The sequence below is a fragment of the Lineus longissimus genome, chromosome 4, assembly GCF_910592395.1.
Source record: "Lineus longissimus chromosome 4, tnLinLong1.2, whole genome shotgun sequence".
Lineage (NCBI taxonomy): Eukaryota > Metazoa > Nemertea > Pilidiophora > Heteronemertea > Lineidae > Lineus > Lineus longissimus.
Genome location: NC_088311.1, coordinates 5,621,235 through 5,643,838, shown reverse-complemented (window position 1 = coordinate 5,643,838; position 22,604 = coordinate 5,621,235). Strand labels below are relative to the sequence as shown.

At 41.4% G+C, this 22,604-nt stretch overlaps 3 protein-coding genes across 8 annotated transcripts in view; 1 reads left to right on the top strand and 2 right to left on the bottom strand.

The window, feature by feature from the left end:
* The window catches only part of LOC135487299 (orexin receptor type 2-like), a 48,724-nt gene extending 38,480 nt beyond the window's left edge, over positions 1 to 10,244 (bottom strand). Inside the window, exon 1 of one of the 3 annotated variants that reach the window (XM_064770898.1) lies at positions 9,715 to 10,244. The gene's annotated coding sequence lies outside the window, so the exon portion shown is untranslated. Of the gene's footprint in view, positions 1 to 5,990; positions 6,144 to 9,062; positions 9,656 to 9,714 lie in introns of those variants that run through there. The other 2 variants (XM_064770900.1, XM_064770897.1) reach the window with 2 other exon arrangements.
* A 373-nt stretch (positions 10,245 to 10,617) lies between these two features.
* LOC135486373 (toll-like receptor 13) lies at positions 10,618 to 16,147 on the bottom strand. Of its 2 annotated transcripts, none has more exons than XM_064769124.1 (2): positions 16,058 to 16,147; positions 10,618 to 14,299 (listed from the first exon to the last, which is right to left on the bottom strand). In XM_064769124.1, the coding sequence occupies exon 2, from the start codon at positions 14,274 to 14,276 to the stop codon at positions 11,640 to 11,642; it is 2,637 nt and encodes an 878-aa protein (XP_064625194.1). In that variant the 5' UTR covers positions 14,277 to 14,299; positions 16,058 to 16,147; the 3' UTR covers positions 10,618 to 11,639. The 2 variants fall into 2 exon arrangements, with proteins under 2 accessions (XP_064625194.1, XP_064625195.1); XM_064769125.1 differs by lacking the exon at positions 16,058 to 16,147 and adding an exon at positions 14,519 to 14,647.
* LOC135486374 (dolichyl pyrophosphate Man9GlcNAc2 alpha-1,3-glucosyltransferase-like) lies at positions 15,875 to 21,596 on the top strand. Of its 3 annotated transcripts, none has more exons than XM_064769127.1 (13): positions 15,875 to 15,955; positions 17,031 to 17,115; positions 17,440 to 17,529; positions 17,869 to 17,957; positions 18,202 to 18,284; positions 18,581 to 18,645; positions 18,888 to 19,070; positions 19,177 to 19,312; positions 19,464 to 19,640; positions 19,848 to 19,918; positions 20,161 to 20,229; positions 20,622 to 20,766; positions 21,186 to 21,596. In XM_064769127.1, the coding sequence occupies exons 2-13, from the start codon at positions 17,081 to 17,083 to the stop codon at positions 21,426 to 21,428; spliced, it is 1,386 nt and encodes a 461-aa protein (XP_064625197.1). In that variant the 5' UTR covers positions 15,875 to 15,955; positions 17,031 to 17,080; the 3' UTR covers positions 21,429 to 21,596. The 3 variants fall into 3 exon arrangements, with proteins under 3 accessions (XP_064625197.1, XP_064625198.1, XP_064625196.1); XM_064769128.1 differs by lacking the exon at positions 15,875 to 15,955 and adding an exon at positions 15,956 to 16,045; XM_064769126.1 differs by lacking the exon at positions 15,875 to 15,955 and adding an exon at positions 16,269 to 16,440.
* Positions 21,597 to 22,604: the final 1,008 nt, after the last annotated feature.

Genomic DNA, 22,604 nt, shown 5'->3' with positions numbered 1-22,604 from the left:
GAGCCGATATGTCAATAATGACCGCCATGGGCTCATACGTCATGGTGTTTACCTTCGCGACTAATGTGACATCTTCTGCTAAAGGAAATCACTTAACATTTATGAGGAAGTGTCTAAATTAGTAAACGATGAGCCGTCATGCTTGCGGAGGGATGCAATCGATGACCGACGCTGAGCCGCGACGCGCTTAATAGCTAGAGCTAGATCGGTTTAATACGGTGCTTTTCAATGCGCTATGCAAAATGAAACTTAGGGGGAATCTCTCTTGAATGCAACATGATCTGGTTTAGAGAGAAACTGGACCTTTTTTGGCCTACAGCCTTCCAAATTAGTTATTCGCTTGAAGTTAAATCTTCCACGAGATCATAACACGCATAGAACGGTTGTTAGTTTTGATTAATAACTAATCTCGACATGGCTAACTACTCTCGACATGGTCGAGTATCCTCAAGTTCAGAAAAGATACCTATTGACTTGATGTGTCGGTTCAAGTAGGTGATTAAGATGGGGAGATGAAGGCAGGAGAAATACGGACGCCAGTTTGCCTTGAAATCATTTGTAACATCATCAATAATGTTGGCCAGGTAATCGGCTGCAGTGCTGTTCTGTCAACATTTGGCATCACTATGATCGCTACAAATTCGCTGTATACACGTTTGAGGACCATGTAATCCCATGGATTGACTCATTATTCTTGTGGTATAACCATTGTTTGCAGTGATTTGGTTTTTATCATAAGCTCGGATCGAGCAATTAAGCGCTATTCAATATCATCAGCTGCATCCACCTCAAATCACGATGGAGACCTTCATGTTGCCAAAACTCATCGTAATCCTGTGCGATATTACGACAATGCACTTACACTCAGGTCTCTAGTTAAATATGCACTGAAACATCATCGTCGTGGGGGTTGCACAATAATTGCGGCGAAATAATCCATACACCTCCTCTACAAACGAATCGATTGTTAAAACGCTTTCTTCCATCTATCAGTATTTATCACTTTGTAGTTTATGCATGTAGGATAACGCTGAACTAAGTCCCAATATCACTATTGAGATATTACTGGTTGGTCCTAGGACTACGCTGCCAATTTCGCCTTGCCATGGAGTGACGGACGACCAAGACCCACCATAACCCAGGATATCAAAACCCGGGTTTTATGGTCGTTTTTTGGCGTTTGCTTGAGGACCATTGCACTGTGATGGCATGCCTTAGAGAACGAATGAACTGGGTACATTCATTGGTTCTCTTAGAGTCGAACAAAATAAAACGCGACCATCAGTTTCCAATAACTCTTTTAAAGTCACGCTATGACTTCGTAGACTTAGAGAGAGCTTATCAAATCTCAGGTCTGACGTGGTATTCTTCAATGGCATCTGCTGATCATTTGGTATCTTAACGCTTCGCAATGTAGCGGGAAGAGCCTGCAAATACTCGTCGATCCCGTGTTTATGCTCGTCCGTAAATATTTCAACAGCGGTAAAAAAATACCAAGATGCAAAGGAGCCAACGTACCACGAAGTTTACCTCCAACAGATGTTAGAATATCTGAAAAGGAGTTATGCCAGTATTTTTCTTTTCGGTGTTTTTTAAAGGATGATAGTTTAAAACCCAGCAGGTCAGGTGAACCATGATCTACAGAGAAAGGTGAAAGAAGTGAAGACAGCCTGGTGTTTTTTTATGAATCTTGTCCAGTGACAAGCACCTTGTTGCTCGAGCAAATGGCACATGCTCACATCGAAGTCCACGCAGTATAATCAAAGGCCTGGTTTCACTTGAGCGGGTTTTTTGTTCTTGAGGGTGATATCTCATCCTCCTCAATTAATGACATCTTGGACATCCCATATTCTTTGATTCCCTCTATGCACTCTGTCAAGGAGATAACTCCTCATCGTGTATGGTCTGTCCCTTGGGACTGGACCAGACGACCCCTGACTAAAGTAGCCGTTCCGGATAGCTACGCGTACAAGTCACTTTTATAATGAAGGAAGCCACAAGAGAATTCACTCATCTGTCAACAGCCCAGGCTAGAATTGATGACATATTTCCTCCGAACCAGTCTGGCTCCCACAGTCTTAGAATACCGAGAGTCTTTCAAATGTGAAAGACTCTCAGTGGAATACCGAAGCGCCGTTTGTATATACCATTGAATACCACCATGTATTCTTAAAGGCTTACAACTTTCCTTCGAATATTTGAAAATTGAACTTGAGTTTGAACATTCCATTTGTATAAATGCGTACATACTGAATATAATTTATAAATTATAAATTTTCTGTTGAGTACAAATACTATCAAAAATGCCAATCGGGAGTACCAGTAAGTCACCTTTGACTGACCAAACTGTTCCGACCTCCGACTAATGAATCGGTGTGTTATGTTGCTAAGCACCCTGCTCGATTAGGACCACAGAGTCAAAGGGAAAACTAAGCTCTGGCTCTTTAATTAACATGTACATTCTGATGACAATATCCGCTGTGATTAATAATTTTGTGCCTTTTCCAGAATCTGTTGAGTCTTCAACTTCATCATTAAGACGGTACGCCCTCTCATTGTCGAGACAAAATGATGTAGCCAGGTGCCAGGGCCCAGTGTTAATTCACCAGAGAACGGATGCTGGTAGATCTATAGTGTCGGATAAGGGATACAAAAGAGGGATTATTTTGGACACTGATAGACATCCGCACGCCGGTTTTGCCTATTACCGTTATCCTTTTACAATAATAATAATTGTCATGGCAGTCCTAATTGACAAAGGAAGGCTCTGATCTAGGAAACCCAAGACTCGCTTCATTGGTCAGATACATCGCTGTTAACGAGGCTGGAAACTCTGTGCATGTTGAGACTGCGGACTGGTCAAAGCCTATGCTCACAGGTTAAACTAATCGAGCTCAACTTTGAAGAGCCACCGATAACATCACTGATGCCTACACTCCAAAAGTGGGTTGCGCAATGCGGCAGGCTCCAATATTGAGAAACTAGGCGGAGACACCGGTCTTTGCAGGTCATCACCCTTGCTTCGCCGACCAATAGCGTCAGTATCTCAATTTTCTAATCCAGCAATGAAATTACGAAGAATCCGGCGATTCAAATTACGAAGAAGCACTTGTAACAATGGGACTAGGCCAAACCTCTCTCAAAGGTGGTCGCATTTTTTCAACATTGGAAATGTTCACTTTGATAGAAATAAACAGCTGACAACCACCTCGCTCATTACAAACTAATTACATCCACTTAACTTATGTTTACAATCTCACGTTTTACAACGAAAAAAACTTCTAGTTGTGCAAAGGTATGTTGTTTCAGAGAAGAGAGTGTTTTGACCCGCTGTTTCCTCTAGCTTACTCCATTGAGGCATCAAACGGATGTTTTTCCTTCGATAGGTTCTCAAGGTGCAGAGCACTAGCCATTGGTACGAAGATCATCAGTCTAAACTCGAAAACACGAAAGTTTCAATCACCTCTACTTCCATTCTGCAGGTATGAGAGTTATGTTGGTGAATCATGGCGCATCGAAGTAAAGAAGAATTAGGAGCTTGCTAACTAACCCGCGATTGCCTCAGTAGGCAGACATTGCAAGATGATTTTGTACAATTAGGCAGACATATACTCGACGTCAAAGATTTCTTTTTCAAATTGGATTAGTTACAGATTTCAGTTTGCAAGTAAGATTGTATTACAGGGGTTTTTTTTCAGAACGATGCGTTTCAAACTTTCTTCAAATGAAAACATGTTACGAGCTTCTTTTTTCAAATATTGATATATATGTTACGTTTCAAACTTCTTTTGTTCAGATGATCTGTCGATACGTTAAGGGCTTCTTTTCCGAAACAAGACCGGTTACAAGCTTTTTTTTTCAAGTGTCGATACGTTACAAGCTTCTTTTCTCAAGTTAGAATACGTTACATAAGCTTATTTTTGTAAAGTGTCGATACGTTACAAGCTTCTTTTTTCAAGTGTCGATACGTCACAAGCTTCTTTTCTCAAGCTAGAATAAGTTACAAGCTTTTTTCAAGTGATAATATTTTCACGAACAAGAATTTACGTTATAAACTTTCTTTTTCAAGTGCCGATACGTTACAAGCTTCTTTTCTCCAACTAGAATACCTTGCAGGCTCTGACCGTAACAAAGAAAACGTTACAATTTCTTTTTTAAAGAAGGACTATGTCGCAAGATCCTTGTTTGATTTGCCGATTACTGACAACAGCAGTATGACCAATACACTGCTGCCGCTGACAACAATCCAATATCTTTCCTTAAGACTACAAAGTGCCACCGTGCAACGACTACCGAAATTGAATTCGCAATATCCTTGTAGATCATATAAACGACCTGGAAGCTACTTTGCGCCTTTCAGATAGTTCTACTGGTAAAGAAGGGTATACCCTTTGAACTTTCCACACGCAACCTGTCAGCATTGAATATTTCGAGGTTTCTTCTATTTACCGAGATCAAAGGTAGCAACTGCTCGCCAGTACATTCTGTGTCGCTGCCATTTACATTTTACTTCGATCTGTGTACACTCTTTGAAATAAAGCTTTTGAAAACCTTTTAGGGTTTTTCGGCAGGTTCTAGTAGGTTCGGCATCATCTCAATTTTTCAAGAGAACGAATTGCCTTGGGAGCAGCTTTGGTGAGATAAAAATACAAGTTTCACCCTCGGGGAGACAGTTATTTGCCAACCTCTGCCGGAGGTTAACAACTCTTTTCTGATAATGCTAGTATGTGCCCCGGACAGACAGATGTGATGAGTTCTTTTTACCCAAGGTCGTCAACACATTAAAATTAGCGGTATTTATCACTGGCGGAGTAGATTATAAGGAAAAAGGGGCTGGGATGAGCGACAAGTATCAAACCTTCCCACTTGCTATGGGATTTCTGCCAAGGAGAGCGTTGTCTTAGTGAATCCATTGGGTCCGATTAAACCGGGACCCAGGACTGAAATCGGGGCAAACTTCCTCGGGTAATTAAAATTGATATGATGTGCTTCTATAGCTTCCATTAAAAACCCTCGCGCCCACGGATTGAAATACCGGTAGATACTATTGATTCAAAGCAACCCATTTCAGATAGTAAATTGGTTCTTTGATATCGGCAACCTTATAATTTAGCGCTTTTTTAAAACAGGTTACATTTGCTTAGAAGTAATTGTAACTGGAGGGTAATTGAGTTCGAAGTTGAGCATTATTTAATATCTTGATGGTCATGCAGGCTTGAAAAAAAAACCAATTACAAATAAGAACTCAAAAGCAATAAAAGGAAACTTCATGTAAGGCTACTTTTGCAGTGAAATTGGTCATTTTGAAAAATCCAGACCAGACTGCACAAAATTGATTCTGAGAGATATGTATTACGGCACACGGTGAAGCGGAGGCATTTCACGCGCCGGTAAAGACTCCCTTCGGTGGATTTTCCGCCTCACGGAAACAGTCTTCAACACCTTCCGGTAAATTTCTTGGCGAAATTGTAAGGAAACTACACGAGACCCGGTGAGTTTCTCAAGGGAAATCTACAACCAAGACAAACCTGAGGAGATTAGTCGGTCAGAAGTGCTATTTTACCAAAAAAGGAAACAGCGTACCATGCAGGCTTAGTTCAAGAGCGACTTTTTTTGGTCGGTTGTTTATAGTGCTACTAGCACTATAGGGAAATAGTCGTAAAAGAGCTTTTTCCGACTAACCGTTAGCCAGTTGACAAAAAGGCAGAAATCTGTAGGTATAGTTTGATGATAAAAAAATATCATTGGTGGGGAGGAAGAGGAAGGGGAGGAGGATTTCTATTTTTATGGGTTGACTGATGAAAGTTGTTGGTATACGTTCGAAAGGGTGACTTCACGGAGCAGAGCATATTAATGCGAGGTCATCCTTTCAATCCTAGAAAAAACTACTGATGATTCGAAAGCTTCATGGGACTTGTAAAGCACATCAGGTTTATCATTACATACAGACTAGTTGCGAAATTTGAGGAAACAGACTATTAGTTGCTTACCTTTTCGTTTGGTTAATGTCAACTTGGTAAATCCGTGGCAACTCCCTTGGCTCCAACCAAATACACAAACTCACGCTGAATCCCGCGCGGAACCACGTGCCCTCCGTCGATACACTGCTGGTGCCCGGGTACTGCACATGTTATAACACTCTCGATATCAGTGATCAGGTATCAAGTAACCGGCAACTAGTAATTGGCGCCAAAGGAACCTAAATATATCGACCAATGACATGCATATGGATGGGGGCGATCGGAATGAAAACTTAAGCCAGATGGTTCAGTAGGCTTCCTAATTTTTCTTTTTTCCCTTGTGGAAATTTATTGCTTCCAAGGTTACATGTTCGCTTTGAGTTAAATGTTAGCTTCTGGACAGAACCTCCGGCATTCAAGCCATTTGTTTTCTTGAATTATGGTCAATTACAACCATAAACACGGTTAATAACCTAGGGGAAGAGCAGTTTTAAATTAACTCGGAGTGGGTTTAATTTTTATGTGTAGAGAATACAATTTGTAACACGTGGTATAGCAGGTTAGCATGCCTCCGGATATCGAGATGGCTGAATAAGATTCCTGAGTGAGTGTTACTTGCATATTGACAAAATGAACCTGAAATGGACATGCTAATATCTTTTGGGGGGTACATGTATAACACACACGAGAATATCGCCACATCCATCAAACCAAACTGAGCTTGGTCCCTTACAGGTTCAAGCCAACAACAAACCAGCTGAATACGCGGCTGAGGCTTTTCCCAAAACAGCCAATAGTCCTGTCTCATCTTGAGCAGAAATTCCTAAGAAGTCTTAGTTTTTCAGTCTTCAATAAAAACTGCACAGGTATGAAAGAGGTGATGAGACATGCCCGCACCTTTCACAAGCTTATATCAAAGGAAGGCTCAATTAGGCTAACACACTGTCTACGTCATCGAACTGTTGCAATTAAGCAGAGGGAAGACATATAATAATAGATCTTTATAATGGGTATTGGCTTTGTTATTGAAATCTGTATGAACACAAATGATGAGGAGGATTCTTATTTTAATGAGCTTGGGTGGCAACTGTTAGAACAAGGAAAGTAAACTTTATCATTAGCCTCGGGAAAGGTACTACTTATTACGGTATGCACTAGTGTGTAATCAAATTTCCGAAACACACGACGCGAAGCGCCCAAATGTTTACAAAAATGAAGCAGCGTATCATGAAATTCATCATCAATTTATTCCAGGCAGAAGAATTTTTCATTCCATGCTTCAAAATCAACACTGTAAATTCAGTGAAGTTTGCCTTTGATATCAAAATATGATTACTCATTTTAGAAGTGAATGTAAAGCAACAATGGGTGGCTATTTCGGTAAGAGTTTGGTGACTTTTTTACCGCTTTGAAGGCGAATGATATAACATGCAATACCGCCAGCTGGTTATAACATGATATCAAAATCAAAGATTGCGGGATAGTCATCTTTTGAATACGATAGATGACGAGGTTGGGAACAAACAGGTCAATTTGCATAGCACATAATGACAAATCTCGTAATTGCATGGCTCTGTCTGAAGTCATTTCGAAACTGCCTGAGTTGTTCAGTGGCCAACGTCTCGGAATCCCGTTCTGAATTAAACTGACGGATGAGCACCCTCATCTATGTAAACCGCAGCCGACTTAAAAAAACGCATCAAAAAGTTGAGTCTTCTTTGCCGTATTTTTGCTGCTCGTGCCAGAGCGTTTTTATCAAAGCATCTTTCTGTAGCACCTGCTATGATTCCCATAGAAAATAACCTAACGCGAAATTATTCCACGGAAGACTTGGCGGTAGCCGTGAGGGATCGATTCAAGAAATCCATCTAAATTTGAGGTGCTAAATTCAGAAGGGTAAAAATTCAGGTGTCATTATGAGCCTTTCGTGAACTTTTTGTATTTGCTATTCTGCTGCATGAAACAAAGTTGGTTCTGTACTTCTGTACTTCTGTACTTCTGTACTTCTGTACTTGTATAGTCGTACCTGTGTACTACTGTGTACTTGTATTCTTGTATGCTGTACTTGCAAAAAGCATGCAGCATATTCGTTTTCTACGACAGGGCCATTGGTTTATTTAAACTTCATGTCATCTGTTAGCTCAATCGAGCTCACTGCTTGCCGATCAAGGGGGAAACAAGTTACTTATCTCAAATCAAGCACAAATTTTGCTTTCCACCTAACAACAGCACAACTTGATAAAACGCACTTGCATTGGAACATTATTCTATTGATCCCAGCTATAACATTTTAATTCTTAGCGAAACTGCACTATCCTTCGGAGCATTTCTCATGGATCATGTACCACCAGAGTGCCAGGACTGTCTCTTGGGTTGGATGCTAAATCATATATGTTTACCACTCATTTCAGGGGCCAAGAGCGACAATTTATCATAGATTTGACAATCGCAAATGAGACAGTATCGTGGAGAAGACGTTTTTATGATTGTACAATGTATAGCAGAAGAAACCTCCCGATCTAGTGTGCTTTTTCTCTAACACGCTATCTGGTTTTGAAATCAACAGATTTTCAATGTTTTTGATAGTAAAGCTGTAGGCTTATATATCCGCACGAAAAAAAGCTTTTTTAAAAATATATTCGAACGAGACAAAAATAAATTCAATTCGCTGATCAGAGTGCTGTTACTATGACATTTTCCAAATCTTGATATCGATTCAAACGATTGTTGTTGGAGCAAAAATAGCAATTTGTTCTTGTTTGGACGATTTAGAAGAAAAACGCTAGCTTTCATCTTAAGCGATCAAGTGTTTTTCTATTTGATAAACTCACTGCGTCTATCGTTGCATACCGGTATAATTTCAATATCTGATACCACGGTTTGAGCCCAGTTGTGATCGGAAAACGAAGATTGAGTAATTCTGTTTGCGCTTCTAACAAAAAAGCATATCATGCATGATTCTGGACAGAATTTGATTTTTTTATACTGAAGTGATGGGCTTACGGAACGATGGATGGCATCAATGTTACCGAGTTGTAACAATTATTGATTTATGATCACTGAATTCGGCCTTATTTATTATAAAAATCGTTCGAATTTAACCGATTCATGTTTTCGTCTTTAAGACCGTTTTCGTCTTTCGTCTCACGAAGTCGTCTTCTCTACGTGGCCATTCGTCACCTTCCGAGAAAAAAACTAAATCGAAACCTCCCGCACCAAAAAGAGCGCCCTGAGATTTAGCCGGCTGACGCTCCAGTGCCCGCGGATGCAGTTCAACGAACTCGCTGGGCAATATGACCGGAAGTCTCTCTGATAATCGTTTCGGAACTCACTGCTAATGGTGGAGAGGCGTATGTCCTCTTCCCCTTATAGAAAATCCGTCAGAATCGAACGTTTTACAGTCTATTTGAAATATTCTTTATATATCACTTGTTTTTCATTCTGGTCGCCCTGATTAATGACAAAACTGGCCCTGTGACGAGTTTTTCGTCTGTCCTCGACCCACACACGGGATCAACAGGTGCCTCGTCCAGAGGTGACCACCACCTCTAAAGACAGTCGCGCCCGAGGCGATATCGATTCGTCGTACTTTGAACCAGAGCTGCAGGTAACGGAGACGGTCGCCCATCGATTTCCCGTCACCGATCCATGTGTTATCGTCTGCTCCTAATAGACGGGGTGAATAAAGGCGACATCTAACCCTAGTTGGATAGGTAATCGAACGAAATAAATAAGATACGTGGCATGTACTCACCAACTTCCTTCTTTTTGCTTACTTTCCTTGAGGAACACAGGGTGTGATGTTTGATTCCAAAGTATATATTCAGGTAAAGCTAACGCCTAAAAGACGAACATTTCGTCCGAAGAAGTTTTAATGGCTGTAGGGTTCGACTGGTGTGTGAGGGCACCAATTAGTGCAGCCATAGTCTATGTAGAATCCTGGATTCCGTCACATTTTTTTCTGCATCAGTCTTAAGCAGTGGGAGTGTCAGGCAGATCAGCAAGATGATTTTCAAGTTCGATGTCAACAACTATCAGCAGTTTAAGTGCATTTCCCGATAATTTGTTCATGATAAACACTTAGTGACTGCACGACAACTGGCATAAATCACTCCGAGAAGTTCCAGCGAGTAGGCTGATGTAAACGAGGGTTTGCAGATGCGTCTAGAGATGCATCTCCTCCTCGAGTGACCCTGCTGGACTTCATGCCCCTTCTAATTCTCCATCAGTCCATACCGGTTCCAAGTGCCCTCGGCCTGTCAACAGCAGCAATCTTAAATTATAGACAAACCAAGCGCCCTCACTCAGCCCACACCTAGGCTCTGCGGTGTGCACTCATCAAATACACCATTCAGTGGAATTCTATCAAACGCCACTTCATTTCGAGGTAAGAATCGTGGAGATTAGCCAAGTCAATAAATCATCCTGAAAAGGCTGAAAAGGCTGAAGGGACCCTCGATGTGACCGTTAACTGAATTGCAGTAAATCCTCAACTAAGGACCTTCTTGATAACCACGTTGGTCACGCCGTGATGCGATTTACCTCCACTTTACCATCAGGCGGTTGCTGGCAGAAGAAAAGACCGAAAGAAACCTATTGCCTACAAGTATGGTCTAGCATCTTAACTTGACAAGCTAATTATGTTACAAGCCTACAGTAGAGTATAGTCAAGATAATGTTCTGAAGCGGACTTCCAAGGCAGAAACTTACACTTTCGGGTGAGGGAACTCCTTCAACATAGCATCAGCTTCATCCCTTATTGTACTTCCCACAGCCTTCGCGACCATTTACTCCCTTAGAAGAAAGTTGCAATTAAGTTAGCATATTTAGCATTGCTTTGCTAATAATGGCCAACGGACAACCGGGACAGATGAGAACCGATTTATTTCTTCCCATCTCCAATCATAAGTAAATGGTGCCATCTTTTCATTTTATATAAAAGTGACTAACTAACCATACACGCTAATGTCATCAATATGATCTGATTATGTTCGGAGATTAGCCAGGGCGTGTTTCTCGTAGGCTGTATAGGATCCTCGATCGCCAACATCAATCATTAGTAGAGGCACTCAATAGATATTCTCTGTCGTCAGAAACATGGAAAATGGAGCTCACTTTTATCTTTATCATAGAAGAGGAATTCACATTAACATTTACATTATTACATTATTGTACCAACATACATGATTCTTCAACAGAGATTCAACCGACTGTTTGTGAATACATGCAGGTGTATCAAACCAATCCGGAATAACAGTACATGTGGTGGATATTGGTCTAGAATAACATGAATGGTTCCTCTGACACGAATGGTATCAACATTTCATCGAGAGCTGACAGTTTCAGTGGCCAGGATGGGGACAAGCGGACTCATGATAATTGAACGGATCAAACCTTTCGGAAGATGAAGACAAAGGAATCCAACTGACCAAGAGCTAAAGGTGCGTTGATCCAGTGGTGTAGCGAGTCGTTGCCAGGCCAATCGCTTGTCGAGTTAAGAGCTATACTTCTCATTTTCCCTCTGTACATGTGCCTAAACACAAAGCCACAACAAGTCACTCAAGACTATTCGGGTGTTTTCTAACTTCTCTGATAACCATATATAGCCACCATGAAGAACCATTTGGTGTAGTAAACAACTGTTTAAGTTTAGGCTCCGGTAAAAGTGGATAGCCTTGGCTAATACTGGGTATATACAACTTTTGTTGTCGACTGCATTTCCTCTCCCAGAATGACCAAACGAAGTCGACGCCAAAAGTCCTCCTGCTCGTGTGCAGTTTCCGGCCATCGCAGGAAGTTCACGTGACTCAGCAGACGTTTCATGCAGAGGGGCAGCTCTTCCCACGTGAATTTCTCCAAGAAGATAATGATCAACCGACAGTTGCCCTCTTGCAGGCTCTGGGTCTCGGCCAAGCAGATCTCGTACTCGCACCATGCAGTCTGGATCAATTCCCTCGTCACAACAAAGATGACATTACGGCTGTTCCTAATCCCTCTTGCAACATTCATGACCTCTGGTCTGCCGGGATCGTTCAGATCGCGATCGACTGTGCAAACCCTGAATCTGATGTCATCAGAGTTCTCTAGTTTCGGGAGAAGCGTCTTCTCCACCCAGAACCTGTCGTTCTTTTCAAAACACACGAAAACATCAAAGGGTATATCCGAATTATTGTCGAGAGCTTCATATTCTGTGTTCTTGTGAGGTCTTGCTCGTCTCATTTTCTGTACAACGAACCAGTAGCGGATGGACAGGCGGCGGCGATAGGCATGAATGGCTACAGACGTGGAGAGAATCAGAAAGAAACTAAAAGCCGAGGATACCGTCAGTATGAGGAGGTTGTTGTCGCAGCCCAGCCAAGTAGGTTGGTAATCTAGAATCGACGTGTCCTTCATGGATGGGGGAACGACACATTTCTCGTTGTACAATTCGCACTGATTTTCACGACGAAAATCGTTCTTCTTTAGCCACCGTGTAAATTCTGCAAGATCACAGTGACATCCAAAATTGTTTCCTGTGAAAAAAAATGTTCCGTGTTGAAGAGATGGTAGACGTGCCATAACCTCCCCGGAAATGAACCCGAGTCTGTTGTTTCGTAGATCTAATTGTTTGAGACGAAGTAGTGTTCGGAAGACGGAATGATCGATAGCTCGAAGCTTATTATCTGCCAAATGTAACTCCACGAGGTTGACTTGGTTCATGAACATGCCATCTGGAATGTTGGAGAATCTGCTTTTGTCCAGGTCGAGCCTCTTCAACCCTTTTAGAGGATGAAAAACGGACTTCATGTCCTCCGTATCGATCTCGCCAATGTCGGTATCATTCAGTTCAAGTTGTTCAAGCTTTTCCAGGCCAACGAATGCCTCCCTAACATTGAATATCAATATGAAGAAGGGAAGGTATGGGAAGTAACTGTCGCTGTTAGCACTCAGGTCTATATGACGTAGCTTGGGAAGTGGAGCCAGCCAAATTGTTTCATTCGGCTTGACTGCGTTCTGTATAAGTGATATATTCCTCAGTATTAGCTCTGTTATTTCCGACGGACCACTCTTGTAAAGTTTGATTTCAAAATTCGTACAGGAGAAGTTAAGCACCTTGATTGTACTGTTATCTTTGAAGGTGTAGTTTATCTTCGAAGATACACCATGAGAAAGGTCCAGTATCTCCACCCACCGAGGCTCGTTTATTTTCATGGAATCGAAATTTGCACGATTAACACTTAATGACCGCAATGAAGGCATTAAGGCAGGTAGAAAACGCCGTTCTTTGTTATCATTCGAGTAGTACCTGGGCCGGTCACAATCCCGAAGGCGGAGCTCCTCTATGTTTTTCAAATAAGTGTACGGATTTGTTTGGTTTTCTTTTTCCTGTCGCCACCAGTTTGAGAACCGGCGCACCTCAAGAGTTGTAATGGTCATATTTTCAAACTTCTGAAAAGTGAAATTGCTGTTATCAGGTAGACTTGCGTTCATCACACTCAGCGTATTAATGTTTCTGAAATGTCCAACAGCGTTACTCAGGTTATTGATGTCGTCTTCTTTCCAAATTGACACGGAGAGGAAAGAAAGATTCTGTTTTTGCAGACCAAAGGGTTTTCCAGATAGGTCAAAAGGGTTACCGTCAATTTGAATCGAAGCATCATTCCCAATCAGGTCTGAGAGTCCACCGATCCTGGTCAAGTTGTTGTCCTTCACGTTTATTGTCGTAAGCTGCAATGTTCCGACTGTAGGAGTGATTTGGAAAATGTTCAGGGAGGAAGCTTGCAGTTCTATTATACTCAGGTTCTGCGATCCGATCTCAAGAGTCAGGTTTCTAAGAAGGTTCCGAGACAATTTTAGCGACTCCAGATTGGTGAGGTTACTAAAGCTCTCAGTCGGAAGATACGTGATGCTTGTATTGATCAAGGACAACCATCGCAAGTTCGGCATTAGATCGAATGTGTCCGACTTTATCCCAATAACTTTGCAATCCTTGATTTTAAGTCCTTTCAGGTTCCCCCAAGTGTCCGACTGCATTCTGTGCACAGCGACGGTTAGATTGACTTCGTTTTGATCGGCATGGGGCAGACGACACCGTTCGATGTGAAATTCAGTGACGAAATGGTCTTTTATACCGGCTTCAACTTTCTTAAGAACGGTTGCGATGTCTCTACCCATGATCCACTTGCAAACGACTCGCGAAACGCATTCTTGGAGATGAGTGGTGAAGTGCTTTTCTAACGTGCAGCCGGGGCAGATCATTGTTGCTGTTGGATTGGGTTCAATCCTCACTAGGAGAGCGCAAGCCAGGACCAGTAACGTCAGCGACAGGCGTCTCATGGTGTAGTCCTACCAGGGTGAAACTGTAAAGAGAAAGGGCGACAACGTCTCAGCATAAATATTGAGTACCGGCACATGATGCAGTAATCGTCCACGCAAAAACCTGATACACACATATGATATTTAACAGATTTTGAAGTCGCATCCCGGTTCTACCCTGTTGGCGTTTACAAAATTCCTCGCATGAACGATGGATTCTGTATGGAAATGATATTGCCTTTACTAGAACTAAAATCGCTTACTCCACTCATCAGAACAGAAGAACAGAACAGTAGAACAGAAACATTTCGCGGCATAAAATGTTCGCGAGTGCTGGGCGATGGACATGTATTCGCGGCAGATTCGCGAGTCAAGATTTCTTTCCAATGAAATAAGAATTGCTATTTTGACTCCTATTAGGGAATAGGTACTGAACTGTGCATGTCTATATAGTACACTCAAATCCACTGACAATAGGTATCAATGTATGGAGTAGAATTAATTGGGTACAATTAGGCGAATTGTGTTTGTTCGATGTAACGGTATACGCGGTCTCTAATTAATGACCCATTTATATTACATGTATATGGTTTATTATAAGCTTTTCCGGGCCGACGTAGGGCCCAGCTATATATAGATGCAATGCCTGCGGAAACATGCAAACAATTAAATGGAATTCTCCGAAAAGCAAGAGATTGTCGTGAGCATTTAGGCTACCTATAGGCCTATGCGTGAAAATATCTTGCAAGAGATACTTCGTTATACAGTAGGCCTATATAGTTTCTTTTGTCTCTCAGATCAATCTTTTTCATATCCGAGCATTCACAATTGGCGTCTTTCCAAAATTACTAGTACATGTATATGAAAATTCATGTACAGAGGCGACTTCAGAGTAGTATGCCTATGTCACTATATAATTCATGCAGCAGCAATAAGGCCTGTTGAAATCGCACAAAAAATACCGTAAAAAAAGCAGACGAACTGTCCTTGTCCGCCATCTTTGTTCTTGGGTCGTTCCCGCTGCACCAGCAGACGAGGTGGTGTGGGATTTGGGAACAGGACGGTTCCCGAACACGTTTGCGGACAGGGTCTATTCTACAGACCAAAGACTTTACAGACCTCGTTTTTTGGCTCTCACTTTTTTATTATTCCAATTTGGCAAAAGGGACTTTGAAAGCAAGCAAAATTTCCTTCCACTCCAGCGGCCGTGTTTTTTGTTGTTGACGTTTTGAGAGGTGTTCAGAAAATTCGTGATATTTCTTTATTCATTGAAATTAACAATTGTTTGTTGACATATTCATAATCTTTGTTTCACCCTTCACATAATAAACTTAATCTTTTATTTAAAAAATGTTTTTAAAATATCTTCATTTGCCTTTGAAGTTTGTCTGTTTTTTCTTATTTAGAATTCTGAGAATTACAGACTTATATTTCTTCAAAATCAAGGTACTAAAATTTAATTTTTTTCAAAAATTTATTTCTGAGCATATTCAGCAATCGTTGAAGGTCCAATATCACTTTAGATTTCATGAAAATCTCTACTAGTAAAAAAGTGAGAGCCAAAAAACGAGGTCTGTAAAGTCTTTGATCTGTAGAATAGACCCTGTCCGAAAACGCGTTCGGGAACACAGGCGAACACGTTCCCGAGTTAGTACTGTTGTCATAGCTACCCTACGGGAATCACGGGAAAACCCCGGCCGGCAAGTTATTTTCGTCAACGAACAAGGCGCGATAAAATCGATTTTCCGTCTTACATCTCGTTAACTATGTTAAAAATTTGATTCGTACAAGTGTGTATTTACATATTTTAATTGTAGAGTGGGTTAAAGCTGTTCAAGACATTGTTTTATTGTTGAAATCGCACAAAAAATAACGTAAAATGCAGACGAACTGTCCTTGTCCGCCATCTTTGTTCTTGGGTCGTTCTCGAGGTGGTGTGGGAACAGGAAAGTCTCGGTCCGTTCGAGTAAACCCCTCAACTCTTCTGCAATTGGAGGAATAGTAATGCCAACATGGCAGCGCCCCTAAAAATAAAACAGTTGATGAAACTTGGGCATCAAAGTCACTGATTTCTCTTTAATTCCATTACATATGTCCACGATATTTTTCATAATGATTCTTGTTGTATTTTCGACTTTATTTAACATCGTAGTTAGGTGGTGTGTTTCTTTGAATCCTTACTCTGGTGAGTGGTCTATCGCCCGGGCGGTAATGTAAACGGTCATCCTAAATTGCGTCCAGTGGCGACAAGTGGCGTCCAACGCGAAATAATAGGGTGTATGGTTAAAAATGTTTTCAAGCTCCTAAAACACTTTCAATAAACACGATTAAGAAGTTTGGTGGAGTTTGCAAACCTATCCTAGTTTTTGAATAATCATCCATCATCTCTCGACCATGTGCCAACCGGATGCCAGATCCCGATTCAGCTTTTTCTATAAACCCAAGGAACGGCAGCCAAAACAAACACGGCGTCCAGTACTTTTGCTGGACGCATACTAAGATCATTTTCTGGTGATGATTATTCAAAAACTAGGTTTGCAAACTCCACCAAACTTCTAAATCTTGTTTATTGAAAGTGTTTTAGGAGCTTGAAAACATTTTTAACCATATACACCCTATTATTTCGCGTTGGACGCCACTGGACGCAATTTAGGATGACCCAATGTAAATGTCGAATAAAAAAATATATTAAATACATGTAGGGTTCTAGGGCCTATGACAATTCCCACGCACTTGGTTGGACTGTCATGACGTTGAACATTCCTTTCTTTTCAGGCTACAATGTTCCTCCCCTGCATGGCGATTATGAGGCTCAAAGACATTGGATGGAAGTGACCTACAACTTGCCCGTCACAGAATGGTAAACTAAAAAACACAGACTTTATGACATTTTTAAGCTTCAAGAGTTGGGGAAGATGTTAGTGGCATCAGGAATGATATCATGCCTTGACTTCAAGTCATTTCACTACTCATTCTGATCATTTGACTGACCACAATCACGATAAGTTTATTAAACCCTGCAATCTTCTGATCTACCTCAAAACAATTACTGTACACAAGATACACAGCAATGAATAAAAGACAGGTGTTATGAAAGCCACTGTACTCATGAGTCCAACTGAAAATACTATGGCACACCTAACCAAAAAAGCTATTGATGCCAGAATTCTGCCTTTTTGAACAGGTATGTCAACACAAGTAGAAACGATCTTCAGTACTGGGGTCTTGATTACCCCCCACTCACGGCATACCACAGTTGGTTGTGTGGTGCTTTGTAAGTTGACTCGTCTATTTAAAGCTTTTTCATCAATTTGGCTAGAGCACAAGAAAATAATTCTGCGAAAAAACTAATAGAAATGCTATGTCATGTTTTGAAAAGACACCTTTCATTTGTTGTGAAAAAGGAGTGCTTTAACTCTAAGTTAGTTCCAGACAGCTGTTAAAAGAGTTCAAAATGTTCAAACAAGGATCATGAATGACATGGAGATTGATAGTTTGTGTCTTGTAGTTTATATCTTCCGGGTAAAAGGTTCAGAATAGTAGGAAGGTCCTGGCCGGTTTAAGTACATTTCTGAGTGAATTAATCGTAGCTTCCTGTCACTTCCATTTTCAGAGCGAATAAGATTAATCCTTTGTGGGTGGAATTATTCACATCAAGAGGACATGAAAGTCCAGAACACAAGATATTCATGAGAGGCACAGGTATAAATCAGTTGTGATGTTCTCAAATCCATGCCCTATGTAGCCAAAATGTCTGACCAGATGCGGCCCACAATGGAGGAAGGCATATGAGGACTTGATAGCATTTACTTGAAAGGTCTTTGTATTGCCTTCTTCTGTGAAAACAATAACGGTGTCATTGGAAAGCTTTGGTCACTGCAGTTTTAAAATCTAAAAAAAACCTTTGTTGTAATATTTGCTCAGGTGGTGTTCTGTGTGATTTCAGTTCTCTGTGCCGAGTTGATCTACATTCCTGCTGTGTTCGCCTACTTTTTGTATGCTTCGTACACACAAGGGAAGGAGCAAAAGGTCTGTGCAAGTATCAGAATTAACTTGGCTGTTGTCCATCATCATTGTCGTCGATATCATCATCGGCATCATGACTGAAATAGGTCATGTTACATTTACGTATGTGTGTTGCAGAAACATACAGCAGAGATTAAGGTTCTTAACAACTTGACAACAATTGTTATTAGAAGTGAATTGACATGGATCTTGTTTAACTATAGCTGGTTGCCCACCAACCAAAGAAAAGAAGAAGGTGTGTAACAGACAAATAATTCCAACTAATAAATTTAGCTACAATTTGTGGTCTTCTGTTGTAGGTGCTTGCAGCAACGTGTTCCTTACTTTACCCTGGTCTCATTCTTATAGATCATGGACACTTCCAGTATCCTTTTACATTAAAGCGATTAGTGTTTGGTCCTAGTATCAGTCACTTGTGTACAAGTAATAGTATAATTAGTTGTGAAGATAGAAGAAGCTTGACACAGATGGGTATGGTATTCAAGATTGGATTCGCCCCCCCCCCCTTCCAGGCTTGTCCCTTCCCAAAGCTCCTGTGCTCCCGTCATTTTTAAGTACGACTTGTTGCATCTTCCTTTGGTTTATTTCCTTAACGTTTCATCTCAGATACAATAACGTTAGCCTTGGTTTTGCCCTGTGGGCAATCCTCCTTCTGGGGAAGGGCTGGGATGTCCTTGGTTCTGTTTTCTTTTGCCTGTCACTGAACTACAAACAGATGGAGCTCTACCATGCCTTGCCATTCTTTTGTTATCTATTTGGTGCATGTGTGAAACTGCCAATCGGAAAATGGTAAGGAATTCGTCATTAGGAAAACGCCATTCTGATTCTCCTGAAAACATCTTGAATCCTATGTCAACCCTGTCTAATATTTGCATTTTCTCTATTAACTCTTCAGCATTTTGAAGTTCCTGTGCCTTAGTATGACGGTGCTTGTCACATTCCCTCTGTGCTGGTTTCCATTCCTGTGGAACAAGGATGTCCTCTTCCAAGTCATTCATAGAATATTTCCATTTGCCAGAGGTGTGTTTGAGGTTAGTGTCAATAGCAACGAAACGTTACTCAGTCGTACATCGACTTGGAATAAAGGGCGACATCAGACAGAAGCCAAGTGGACCCATTTCAACTACACACGAAGTTACTGATTGCTCATTTGTTTCAAAATTATTATATTTACTTATCCAGGACAAAGTCTCCAACTTTTGGTGTAGCATCACGGTGGTGATACGGCTCAAGGAGATATTTGTGGACAATGTACCACAGCTGGCCGCCATAACCCTTGGAACAACATTACTAGCACTTGTTCCATCATCGTTGCACTTGGTCATCAAGACTTCATTTCATAATTTCAAACTAGCATTGGTAAGTGCATTTATGAATTGTTTATGTCAGTAAAATGGCCCAAATCCTTGTATTGGCAAGTTCAAAAAGATTAAAACTTTAAACAGGAGGTTGTGCAATGCTTGTTGTGAAGAAATAAAACGTTGTGAAGACTGAAAATAGGATGAATGATAGACTGGTAGTGGTATTATGAAATGATTTCGTTAAAACTGTTCATCTCTTTTTCAGCTTAACAGTGCCCTGGTGTTCTTCCTGTTCTCATTTCAAGTCCATGAAAAGTCAATTTTACTGGCTGCACTGTGAGTATAACCTGTTTAGCAAAGGTCATTGCCAATGGAAATCTTCACTAAGATTGCTACTATCAACTACATAAGGTTCATGTCTGCCACTGAAGGACATTGGAACACCCAACGTCATTGACATGATGATCATCCATGTGACATCACTTGGCTTTCAATTTTCCCTGAATCAGCCCTCCAAGCCCTGTGGCCTGGTCTGTATTCCTTCTTTAGATTTGCTGATGGCTTCTTGTCTATTCCAGGCCTGCCTGTCTGCTCCTTGAAGTAGAACCATTTGTATGTCTATGGTTTCTGCTGTCCACAACATTCAGGTACAGTAGGTGTTATGTATTGGCCCAAGACACTTTTTTCAAGACTTGCTAGGACAATATCTAAGATGTCCGAATTTTTTCCAAATATCAGAGGTGTGCACCAACAGGCCAGCCACTCTAAGTCGGTCCCTGCAAGGAAACCAATAGCCAGTGGTGGGTGTGAATAGTTAATCAGCTTACAACCTAGATGGATGTGCCTTGGTGGGTCGCGTTCCAAGCAAAGCAGATTATTTCACAGCCCTGTTAATTGTTGATAAACTATGCCCAGATGTTCTTTTCAAAATGAAGAGTTAAAATTTCTGCTGTAGGTCTTGTGCAGTAAAGGGACTCCATCCATGGAGATATTTGAGGTATAAAGAGTTTAATGCCATTTCGTGTCCGTACTCTTACAGCATGTTTCCACTGTTCCACAAAGAAGCTCTAGTGCTACCCTGCTTCGTGACTCAAGCACTGTTTCTATTAGTTGTCTGCACAGTGTACCGAGGAGAGATTCCTGGGAAGCTCACAGGAAAACTAAGAGTCCCTATTCTACTTGTGGTGAGTTTTTTTTGAATGAGTGATCCCGTAGTTTCCAATTAATCTGTCCCATCTTTCAAATGCCGACCCAAATTCTGTTTGGACAAAGCCATGTGGTCCAGCTCCGAATTGTACTGACAACTCCAGGACATTAACAGCTAAGGCCAAAGTAGGGGCAATGATGCGTGAATGATGATGATGATAATTAACTTCTGAGTAGGAAATCACTGCCAGCTTGACTGTGTCAACTGATCTAGGGGTCCCTCCACTCGTCTGCAAGGACAATCATCAGTACATTTCACCAACCAAGCCGATGAAAGGCGGATGTGGGTCGTCTTTTCATTCATTTGGCGTCTGCATAGACCAGCTACACCCATTACAATATCAAACTACCACGCAGCCAGCAAAAAACTGACGATTTCTTACTTTTTAAATTTCAGTTTATTATCTCCATGACAGGCTTCATTGCCCTCTGTCTGTGCAGCGTCTTCAGAGAGCCTCCACAACGTTACCCAGACCTATGGCCTCGACTAGTCTCCCTTTATTCCTTTGGACATTTTGCTCTGTTTACAATGTACTTTCATTACCAACAACTGTGGAATTCCGAAGATCGTTTACCAAAACATCGACCCCCTCCTCCAGAGAGAAAATCAAGAAAAGCCAAGGCAAAGAAAGAACTGTAGGCACAATAAGGCATTTACGGAGAAGGTTCACATATGGATAAAGAAGGTTCACATAATGAATTGGCATGATGAATGAAATGTATTTTGTGAAATTGAGCAATTTGGCACTGATAAATGAAATATATTTTGTGAAAATGAGCTATTTTCATGAGAAAATAAAACTTTTTAAAGCTCTAAAAAACTGGTTGTTCATCTGTCCCTGGTCTTTGAAAAGTACATCTTAGCAGTGATCTGCTATAATGTATATATTACCAACTCTCGCTACATCTAAAACAGTTGCAGGGTCTGACAATTTTGAGGGTGGCATCACGAATGGTGTAAGGCTGATGACGACATGTATGTTGTGACATATCGAAAATATCCTGGACAGGTTACATGTCCGTCTGAGCTCGACCATGCAGTCACAATCTTGTCACATGGAGTCTGTGTGTGGTATTTGCTGTTATTTTGAAGACCATTCAATCCTGGGCATGGATAGCAGGGTATTGAATCTGGCGATGTAAATCATGGACAATTAGTTGACAGCTTCTCCATGCTGAGGACATCACAATCTGTAGTCTTCCTCCCTGCCTAGTATATTTGAGACTACCCGGTTTATTGCCTAGCCAAAAGCTGAGAATATTGTACCAGTCATATCCAGGACAAGCTGACCTGTCGTATATGATTACCATATCATATTTTATTATATTACGGGACTGTCAGAGACAAGTGTATCAGGGATGGGCTCACAGCCTGATTGTGCTAAGGGCAGTGTCTACAGTATGGCCATGTCAAGGACAGTGTCACAATCTTTGTTGCAACTTGCCTGATAAATCGGGGGCATCTTCACCACCACGTTGCGTGCCCGGCAGCTAGGGCCGATTCTGTCTGGTTGTGGCTATCTCATCTCCCTCACCATGTTGACAAGTCGGTGTGGCAATCAGCTCGTCTCGTTCAGGTTGTGATTGTCTCATCTTTCTCCCAGTTGACAAGATGGTTGGGCAGCCAGATTCGGGTTGCATTCGTGGCTGTTTCATCTCTCTCAGCGTGTTGACAAGACGGTTGCAGAAGATAGTGGCTATAGCGCAGGGCCATACCAAGGACAGTGTAAGAATCTGTGTGGCAAACTGCCTTTTTCCATCAGGGACATTTGCACATCCAGGTTGTAACGAGGACAGTGTAGGGGTATGTTCACCA

Coding starts and splice junctions, on each gene's coding strand:
- LOC135486373 (XM_064769124.1), bottom strand. CDS start 14,276: ATGAGACGCCTGTCGCTGACGTTACTGGTCCTGGCTTGCGCTCTCCTA.
- LOC135486374 (XM_064769126.1), top strand. CDS start 16,347: ATGTCCACGATATTTTTCATAATGATTCTTGTTGTATTTTCGACTTTA. Junction 17,116..17,439: donor AACTTGCCCGTCACAGAATG/GTAAACTAAAAA, acceptor CTTTTTGAACAG/GTATGTCAACACAAGTAGAA. Junction 19,641..19,847: donor ATAATTTCAAACTAGCATTG/GTAAGTGCATTT, acceptor TCTCTTTTTCAG/CTTAACAGTGCCCTGGTGTT.